Genomic DNA, 10690 nt, shown 5'->3' with positions numbered 1-10690 from the left:
GTCTGAAAGCAGTAATACCAAGCACTTTTGTCATTGTAAAAAAAAACTACGTTCCTACAACATCTGCGGAGCACCCACTGGGTCCTGGGCACTCCCAGGTCTAAGATGTTTGTGCACTGTTGGGTGAGTGTGCATCTAGAATCAGAGCACATCCATTTGGGGCAGTGTCCACTTGTGTATATAGTAGGCCTCCTCTGTGACTAGCGTGTCAGGAGAGTATCTGGCTGTGCATAAGTATGTCACTACAGGAAAACGGAAAAAAATAAAGATGACAAAACGTCACTGTTGTATCATTTTTTAATTTAAGGAATATCATTCTAAAACAAAAAATCATTATTAATAAAATCATAGGTTTATTCCAGTATTTTAAAATATCCTCTGTAACATTCCACTCAGAAAGTAGATAAACAAGGTTCTTCCCTAAGGAATGGTGCAAATGGAATGTAATGTATCACTGTACTAGATAGAATACAAACTGTGAAGACAAGGAAATTCAGTTGTTCCACTTTCCCCTCCCAGATCACTTTTGCCGAGGAACAGCTCACTCAACATCCCGGAACTGTCTTGTTGAGATTCACCAGCACAGCGCAGGAGGGAGGACCTTTGGCAGTTAGCATACGAACATGATACTGCCTACACCCATCCTGTGGGAGAGCTGAAGGGTCAAGCCCTCAGCATCTCATACCAACCAATCTACTGGAGCACTCATGTACATCACTTTTGCCCAAATCCTCCAATGTAAGACTTAAATAGCTAAACTATCATCTAGGTCATATAGGTACTGTACCTGGAACTACAGATATCTCTGCTCATAAATGTTCAGTTTTATAGTAAGAGTACCCTATAGAGAGTCAAGGGCACAATCACATTTTTAAAAATCAAGAGAAAAAAGTAAACACAAAAGAGTATTAGCATAAGGCAGAGACTCCTGTTTTTTGGTAGTAGACAGAAAATAGGCTCACAGATAGGTATAATCTAGAATTTGATTCTCTGAGTATCAATCTTGGAGACATAGCTATACACATCTAAACATAGTCTAATATTTTACATTAGTAGTTTCTTATACAATAGTTAAAAAAAACCTACCAAAAGACAACCCAAATCATATTTCCTTTATTGACCACCTTAATAACCACTTTTATCCTTTATTAATCATGTTATTCTGAGTTCGGTTAGTATAATCATGAGACTGCCTAGCCTAATGGTCTAGAGAGAATTCTCTTGTTGCTAGACAATGCCTTGCTATGGAACCATTAAGCTCCAAGTGAACCCTGAATTAGATATAGAAATTTGTGACACAATGATATATTTCCAAAAATGAGAAAAGCTGGAGATTTAAGACAGACGGTAACTCTAACCACTCAGCCAGCAGAGAACAGATGGGGGGCTGCATGGTCAGGCCACACTGAGGCAATTCTCTCGTGGATCCACAGAAGGAAAATGACTTTTGGGGTCGTGTGGCGGGCATTTTTCCCCAGCAAGGCAGTCTAGTTCCCTAAACCCCATTTTGTGCCTGGGAAAGACAGTGAGTATTTTCATATAAGGTAAAGACTACAAGGAAGCCACAGGCTCACTGTACAAAGGTATTAAAATATTACGGCAAAGGAGCACCACATGTTGATTTTATCAACTTTTTTTTCCTGGAAGAATCTATTTGTCATGTATACACCACAGAAAAATCAGATTTCTAATAGAAAAGTATATGGTTCATGTTTTTAAAAAAGAATATATGCAAGATAATTCCACTGTAAAATACTTTGATTTGAATGTGACTTAGTACTTATTTCATATTAGCCAGATCCAGCTGCTCTAATAAATCTCTAAAATATGTTTTAGAATATCTATTTTTAAATAATGCTATTATTAAGCCAGAACATAGACCTTACATTTGTGCATCCATGTGTAAGCTATCCTGCTTGGTATCATTGGAGTCAAGATACTAAAAGATTAATAAACAATTTTTTAAAACTCCAGTCACAGTCTCACAAATAATATATTTCCTCACGTTTCCTCATGTACACTACTGACTTGTACTAATGGAATCTGAATTTTCAGATATAAATACCAGTGGATGGTTGGTTGTCAAAACTTAAAAGCCACAGGGTTGGAAGGACCTTCACAATATTGGTCATTAAATTGTAAGTAGCTGGGCTTGGTGGCTCAGACTGTAATCCCGCGCCTTTGGGAGGCTGAGGTGAGTGGATTGCCTGAGCCCGCGGGTTCGAGACCCACCTGGGCAACTTGGCAAGACCTCGTCTCTACAGTAAATCAAAAATTAGCCAGGTGTAGTAGCACATGCCTGTAGATCGCCGGAGCCCAGCAGGTCGGAGGCTGCGGAGGCCAGGAGCATGCCACTGCACTCCAGTCTGGGTGACAGAGTGAGACTCCAACTCAAAAAAAAAAAAAAATCTTAAGTAAAATTATTCTTAGAACTGGACCATAGTAAGCAGAATGCCCTAACTTTTCTTAGTTCAAACCCTGTAAACTGACTCTAACATTTATAAACATGCCCTTTTATGTGCTTTAAGCTGACATGCTGACTTTATGGTCTATACTTTGCAAGAGACCAGGTAACTCTAGCACAGAAGAAACTATATAATGTGGAACAGGGGAGGACTTCAGTGGCACTATTCCATTTTTATTGATCCAGACCGTTGCCTTCAGCCCTGCATTAAGGCCTCCTTGTATGTCAGTTTCTAACGTGTCACCAACCATCACACAGTCCCCAGGCTGTACTCCAAGGAGATTGCAGCAGTAATAAAATATGGACGGTGCTGGCTTCTCCTCTCTCTGCTCTCCACCTACAACAACAGCATCAAAATAGGACTGACAGGCACAAGCCTCAATCTTCTCCCTCTGGGTCTGTCTGTCCCCATTTGTTAATAAAAGTAGGCGGACCTCCTTTCGAAGTTCAGTGAGCATGGCTTTGACATCTTCTGCTAGTGTCATATGCTGTAAACGTGTAGATTTCCAAAGGAAGTAACATTCTTCAGCCAGTTTCCTATTGGCTGCGCCACCTTTTGTTTCCTGGATTGCTTCTTCCCAATGTGAAGTTCTTAGGTCGGTAATACACGTACTGTAAGGATGAAAACATTCCTTGCTGAGTTTAACTTGAACTTTATCACAGATGATTTCAGCCTCCTCTTTATAATGGTATTTTGATTGTAAGAGCTTTATCACCTAAATAGAGGAAAATAACTCCATTAAACTTTGTGTCTAGGAAGCTGTGAAACTACAGGTAGCTGCACTCCTCTGTCTTAAAGCAGCTCTATCAGCCACATCATTTCTGGTGAGAACTGGTCTTATTTTTAGAGGCACCAGAGTGAAGTGCTCTCAGCCTATCTAGACAACTCATTCATACATATACATATTTCTCTTTTTTTAATGGCTTGTAATTGATATTTGCCAAGATTGAATTAAGACAAACACATAAAAAGTTTTGACTAATACAAAGAAAGGTAAATAACACTGAATGTCACAATTTAGAATGAAGATAAAACAATTAAAAACATCTGTGCATTAAGGAACATGTTGAATAAACAACGCAGTATTTCTTTTTTAAAAATGACAATAAAAACACTGCATATCAGATTCTGTGCAATGCAACTAAAAGAGTAACTACAAATGACTTTTTTCTTTTTCTTTTTTTGAGTTGGAGTCTGTCACCCAGACTGGAGTGCAGTGGCCGCTCCCGGCCATCGCAGCCTCGACCTGCTGGGCTCCAGCGATCCTTCCGCCTCAGCCTTCCAGGTAGCCGGAATTACAGGCATGCGCTACCACGCCCGGCTGATTTTTTAATTTATTGTAGAGATGAGGTCTCGCTGCCCAGGTCTGTCTCAAACCCGCGGGCTCAGGCAATCCACTCACCTCAGCCTCCCAAAGGCTCGGGATTACAGTCTGAGCCACCGAGCCCAGCTTACAAATGACTTTAAAAAATAAAATAATTTGGTCGGGCACAGTGGCTCAAACCTGTAATCCCAGCACTTTGGGAGGCTGAGGCGAGAGGACTGCCTGAGCCTAGGGGTTCAAGACCGGTCTGGATAACTTGGCGAAACCTCGTCTCTACAATAAATAAAAAAAAAAATTAGCCGGGTGTCGTAGTGTGAACCTATAGTTTCAGCTACTTGGAAGGCTAAGGTGGAAGGACCACCTGAGCCTAGCAGGTCAAGGCTGCAGTGGTTGTGAGCGTGACTCTGCACTCCAGCCTGGGTGACAGAGTGAGACTCAACTCAAATCAGTAAGTAGGTCGGGCTCAGTGGCTCAGTCTGTAATCCCAGCACTCTGGGAGGCCGAGGCGAGTGGACTGCCTGATCCCATGGGTTCGAGACCAGCCCAGGCAACTTGGTGAGACACTGTATTAGTGGGCACTGTAGTGCGTGCCTATAGTTCTGGCTACTTAGAAGGCTGAGGTGGAAGAATCGCCTGAGGCAAGCAGGTTGATGCTGGGGTAGCCATGAGGGTGCCACTGCACTCTAGCCTGGACAACTCAAAAAATAAAAAAAATAAAAAAAAATAAGCCAGGCATGGTATGCGCGCCTATAGTTTGGGTTACTTGGAAGGCTGAGATGGAAGGATTGCTGGAGCCCAGCAAGTCGATGTTAGGGTGGTCATGAGTGTGCCACTGCACTCTAGCCTGGGTGATGGAGTGAGACACCATCTCAAAAAAAAAAAGTAAATAAATAAAAATAAAAAATACATAATTTTCTAGGAAAATATACCAAACCCAAATTGACCCAAGCAGGCAAATGAAAATTAACAAACTCTGAGAAAATAGATAAATATATATATTTTTTGAGTTGCAGTCTCACTGTCGCCCAGGCTGAAGTGCAGTGGCATACTGGTGGCCACCGCAGTCTCGACCTGCTGGGCTCAGGCGGTCGTTCTGCCTCAGCCTTCCAAATAGCTGGAACCACAGGCATGAGCCACCACGCCTGGTTCATTTTTTGATTTATTGTAGAGACAAGGTCTCACCAAGTTGCCCAAGCTGGTCTCAAACCCCCGGGCTTAGGCAATCCTCTCACCTCGGCCTTCCAAAGTACTGGGATTATAGGCGTGAGCCACTGTGCCCGGCCAAAATGGATAAATTTATCAAAGACCTATTATTAAATTTCATCACAGTTCCACATTGCTCAATGTGCTAGGCCAATGTTATCCTAGGGAAATTCTACTAATTTAACAAAAAAGTATAGATAATTCTACTATTACTTCAATTGTTTTAGTGCTTAAAAATACCCTCTAGGTATATTTTGAATAAAGGAAACACTGTTATCTATGTACAATGTATAAGCATTAAAAATGAAAATTAGGCCAGGCGCTGTGGCTCAGCACTGTGGCTCAGCTGTAATCCCAGCACTTTGAGGCCAAGGCGAAAGGATTGCCTGAGCTTGGGGATTCAAGACTAGCCTGGGCAACTTGGTAAGACCTAGTCTCTACAATAAATCACAAAAACTAGCCAGGTGTGGTAGCATGCATCTGTAGTTGCAGCTACTTGGAATGCTGAGGCAGAAGGATCTCCTGAGCCTAGCAGGTCGAGGTTGTGGTGGCCATGAGCACACATTCTTCTTCCTTAGAGTGTAGGACTCACAACACAGGAAAGGGAAATATTTATTGAGCTATTTGTGCTAATCAGAAAACATAATCGTTAAGAAAAATCTTAGTAGCCCAAGAAAAATATACTAGCCCTAAGAATCTTAAGTGGAGGCAAATCACTGGAAATTTTTACTTTATAAAGTTAATTTTTAAAATTAACAAATCAATCTTTTCAACCTCCATGGTTGTCACCATCTTTTCTAACAACATCAAATGAGTGACTCTTAAGCTATGATTGACAGCTAATTTCAGCAACCGTGCAACTATACAGAGAAAGGACACAAGCCTCAAAGACTAACAGTGCTTGAGCTTAAACAGGAGCAGGCTCATAGCTAGTAAACAGAGAGCTCATATAAATATCCAAGCTCCTGTTACTGCAGGTAGCACTACATTAAGCACATTCCTGGAGCTCTGAAAATGCAGGATTAGCTTGCCTTAAAGGGGAGATATTTGTAAAGGCAGGGCATACTGCTCCCAAGTTGCAAGATCTCTTCCTATTCCAACCACTGAATTAACTTTCCCATTTTGTCACACAGCAACCAATTTCAGATTTGTTTGGGAAAATACCATTTTAATAATAACATCTTTAGGAAAAAAGTTTATCAGTCATTCACTAATTATTAGTTCAAAGAGAAATAACACCTACACTGAATAAGTACACATTATTACAAACTCTAACACCTGCAATGAAAGAATGGGAGTTTTGATTGAATTGGGGGTGAAGGAAAAAGATCTCTAACTTGGAGATGTGATAACATTTTTGTGCACAGGGTAAGGCTGGCTTGAAAAGGGTATAATGAGCCTACCAGGTATTTGTAGGCCTGAAAAAAGAAACCCTACTTTGATAGCAACTCAAAAAAAAATATTGATGGCTAGTTTGAAAAATATATTGTACTTTATCATACTTTAAGAAAATTTTTTCTTTTTTTTGAGTTGGGGTCTCACTCAGTTGTCCAGGTTAGAGTACAGTGGCACAATCATGGCTCACCACTGCCTCAGCCTCAATCTCCTGGGTTTAGGTGATCCTCCTGTCTCAGCTTCCCGAGTAGCTGGGACAAAAGCATGCTACCACACCCAGATAATTTTTGGATATTTTTGTAGAGACGAGGTCTTGCTATGTTGCCCAAGCTGATCTCAAACTCGTGGGCTCAAGTGATCCTCCCACTTCAGCCTCCCAAAGTGCTGGGATTATAGGCTAAGGCACTGTGCTCAAACAAGCAAAGTATTTTCTGAATACCAATAATCTCAGTGCGAAGGGACTGAGTTCCAAAAGCGAAAACTAACCTAAAAATACAAGCTCACAAAACATGAGGACTGCCTGCACATAGCCTAGCCATTTAAGCAGCCCTTATGTTATTTTTAGTTCAAGTCTGTACTCAAACATCACCTACTCAATGAGGCCAAATCTTTTTTCATAAACTACTCATTTATTATCACACTTTTTTTTAATCTTTAAAAGGCAAGATCTTGCTCTGTCACCCAGGCTGGAGTGCAGTGGCACAATCATGGCTCACCACAGCCTCAACCTCCTGAGCTCAAGTGAAGCTGAGCTCCCACCTCAGCTTGCAGAGTAGCTACAACTACTGGCACCTGCCACCACACCTGACTTATTTTCTTATTTTTTATTTTTGTAGAGCCTGACTTTCACTATTTTGCCCAGGTAGTCTGAACTCTTGAGCTCAAGTAATCCTCCCACCTTGGCCTCCCAAATAGTTAGGACTATAGGTATGCATCACCACGCCAGGCAATGAGGCCAAATCTGATCAAACTATTTAAAATTGTGATTGGGTGGACAGGTGCAAGGTTCACAACTCTAATAGTAGCAATTTGGGAGGCCAAGGTGAGAGGGTCACTTGAGACTAGCAGTTTGAGACCTCGTCTCTACAAAAAAAGTCAAAAAATTACCTGAGGGTGCTGCTAGTGTATACCTGTAGTCCCAGCTGCTTGGGAGGCTGAGGAAAGTGGATATCTTCAGCTCAGCAATTTGAGGCTGTGGTGAGCCGTGATTGTGCCACTGCACTCCAGTCTGGGCCACAGAGAGACTCTGACTCAAAAATAATGACAATAATGACAATAATAATAATAATAGAATTGCGATTGGTTCCTCTCTCTACTTTTTCTAATATGCCTATAAATATATTTTTCACAGTCATTGTCATTCCCACTAGGAAGTAAACTCACAAATCTTTTCTGCTTTGTTCACTGAGAAACTCTAAGTTTTTGTAGAAGACTTCCTCTAGAGTAGTGACAATGAAAGAAAGGTCTCAGGGGAAGGAAAAAGATAACTTTTCCAGGTAACTTAAAAAAATTTAAAGTTGGCCGGGCTCGGTGGCTCAGCCTTTAATCCCAGCTCTTTGGGAGGCCGAGGTGAGTGGACTGACTGAGCCTGCGGGTTCGTGATCCGCCTGGGAAACTTGGCGAGACCTCATCTCTACAATAAATAAAAAATTAGCCGGGAGTGGTAGCGCGTGCCTGTAGTTCCGGCTACTTGGAAAGCTGAGGTGAAGGATCGCCGGACCCCAGCAGGTCGAGGCTGTGGTGGCTGGGAGCATGCCACTGCACTCCAATCTGGGTAACATAGTGAGACTCCAACTCAAAAAAAAATATTTTCAAGTTAATATATACAGTCAGGATATGACCTCTTCTCCCCAAGTCCAAGGCAATGAATGGCTGGACCTTTCTCCGTTTGTAAATCATTTTCAGGAATTTATGGAAACTGGCATGTTACTTCTATTATTATTTTTTGAGTCAGAGTCTTACTCTGTCACCCAGGCTGGAGTGAAGTGGCACAATCACAGCTTACCACAGCGTCGACCTCCTGGGCTCAGGCAATACTTACACCTCCTGAGTTGCTGGGACCACAGGTGTGTGCCATTATGCCCAACTAATTTTAAAAACATTTTTAGCAGAGATGAAGTCTTGCTATGTTGTCTAGGCTGGTCTTGAACTCCTGGGTTCAAACAATCCTCCTCCTTGGCCTCCTAAAGTGTTGGAATTACAGACATGACCCACTGCATCTGGCCACATGCTACTTTGAACAGGTTATTTATAAGTGGTGTTGATCTTTATGTGATCGAGTATTCCTCGCCTGGTCAAAAGCACGTAGTTCAATTCTGCTAATTTCACAGACTATAAAGAAGGTGGTAACAGAACCAAGTTTGGAGGTTAGAACTTTTATCTATCCAGCATTCATTCAACATTTACCATGATAAACAAAGATAATTAAGGCAGATTGTTCCCCCTGCCCCACCAAGAAGCTCACTATTTAGTTGAAGGCACTTGAGTTGCAAAACTAATTGTAATATCCTTTGACAGGTACGTTAAGAAATATCTGAACAAAATACAACATTAACGTATGTGAGGGCATAAAGACCAGGGAGAAACACAACTAATTTTTGTATTAGAAATCTCACTACATTAGGACTGTGGATAATGTGATAAGCCCAGAGACAAGACTATAGCAGCATTCTAGGTGAGAGATGAGACCTTCTGTAACTGAAACATGAGTGGGGGATGTGGAGTTGGGGACAGACTGGGTGACAGGGTGAAAGGGGATGCTGAGTGGACACTGGATGCATGTACTTTTTCTGTATTATATATATATAAAATATATTAAAAAAAAATATATTTTTTGAGTTGGAGTCTCACTTTGTCACCCAGACTGGAGTGCAGTGGCACGCTCCTGGCCACCGCAGCCTTGACCCACTGGGCTCCAGCGATCCTTCCACCTCTGCCTTCCAAGTAGCTGGAACTATAAGCGTGCGCTACCATGCCCGGCTAATTTTTTTTGATTTATTGTAGAGATGATTTTTAAAAAATTTATTGTAGAGATGAAGTCTCGCCAAGTTGCCCAGGTGGGTCTCGAACCCGTGGTCTCAGGCAATTCACTCACCTCGGCCTCCCAAAGCGCTGGATTACAGGCTGGGCCACCAAGCCCGGCTCTTTGTATTATATTAAACCTGATAGAGTTAATTGGGATTAATATTATAGTCAAACTTTCAGGATTTAGGGTGCGAAATGTTTGTTGAGGCACTTTCAGCTAGGTTTTGGGAAAGCTGTAATCCAAACACACACCTGTTTTTTGAGTCTGGGTCTGTCACACAGACTGGAGTGCAGTGACACGATGACAGCCACTGCAGCCTTGACCTCCTGGGCTCAGGTGATCCTCCAGTTTCAGCCTCCTGAACAGCTGGTACTACAGGCACACACCACCATACTTGGCTAATTTTTTTTTTTTTTTGGGAGGGGTCTCACCGTGTTGCCTAGGTGGGTCTCAAACTCCTGGCCTCAAGCAATCTTCCTGCTTCGGCCTCCCAAGGTGCTGAGATTACAAGCGTGAGCCCAGCTAGATGTCTGCTTTTAAAGCATAATTCTTGGCCTAAAACAAGACTGTAAGTGTAACACTGTGCTTAGTTTGCTAAGAACTCACAGGCGATTATGTCCTGACAGCAGCCAGAGGTACTGGAGGAAACACAGCACAGGGTAGTGCCAACAGGGCGAGGGTGATTAAGATGGAAGGGACAGTCAAAAGAGTGAAGTGCCTCAGTTTAAGGCCAGGAAGATGGACTTGATTATGGGAGGTGCCTAACGAGCCGGCAAAGAGAGGCAGCAGCTACAGCAGGAAGACCAGCCCAAGAGAGGCCCTTTCTTTAATGTTTTAAAAAGTATGGGCAAACACGAACATGCAGGAGGAGTGGGATGCACAAAAAAAGGATGAGCCAGGTGAAGTTCCAGGGAGCCAAAAACTGACCGATGAAGAGGACGGGGCAGGCGGGGCTGGAGACTTGCTTTTCAAAGTTTTTCCACGTCGGATACATTTCTCCCTGGAGCTGAAGACTGGGAACGGGAAGCAGGGAGGGCTAGGGTTCGAGAAGCAAGGGAGGTGGGCAGCACCCACGGACCCAGAAGAGTGCTGCCGGGCGGCACCGCGGAAAGGGGCCGCGCACCCGGGCTTTTGCTGCGTCACCTCGGGCAGCTGAGGGGGTCACAGCCGCACCCGCTCTGCGGAGAAGGCGCTCCGGGGAGCGCCGAACCCTCCGGGGTCAATACCAGGCCGGGCTGCCCAGGTCTCCCCGCAGATGCCCCGGCGGCCACGCGGCGG

General features: G+C 43.2%; 1 protein-coding gene across 1 annotated transcript in view; it reads right to left on the bottom strand.

Moving 5' to 3' along the window:
- Positions 1–2392: 2392 nt before the first annotated feature.
- NANP (N-acetylneuraminic acid phosphatase) overlaps positions 2393–10690 on the bottom strand; it is an 8984-nt gene continuing 686 nt past the window's right edge. The window contains exons 2-3 of the mRNA XM_021717862.1: positions 10340–10425; positions 2393–3180 (exon numbers count right to left, since the gene is read on the bottom strand). Coding sequence (XP_021573537.1) covers positions 2524–3180; positions 10340–10425 — 743 coding nt within the window. The 3' untranslated portion in view covers positions 2393–2523. The remainder of the gene's footprint in view (positions 3181–10339; positions 10426–10690) is intronic.

This window comes from Carlito syrichta, unplaced genomic scaffold, assembly GCF_000164805.1.
Source record: "Carlito syrichta isolate Samal-C Ts95f unplaced genomic scaffold, Tarsius_syrichta-2.0.1 Scaffold311350, whole genome shotgun sequence".
Classification (NCBI taxonomy): Eukaryota; Metazoa; Chordata; class Mammalia; order Primates; family Tarsiidae; genus Carlito; species Carlito syrichta.
This window is presented reverse-complemented; position numbering and strand designations above follow the sequence as displayed.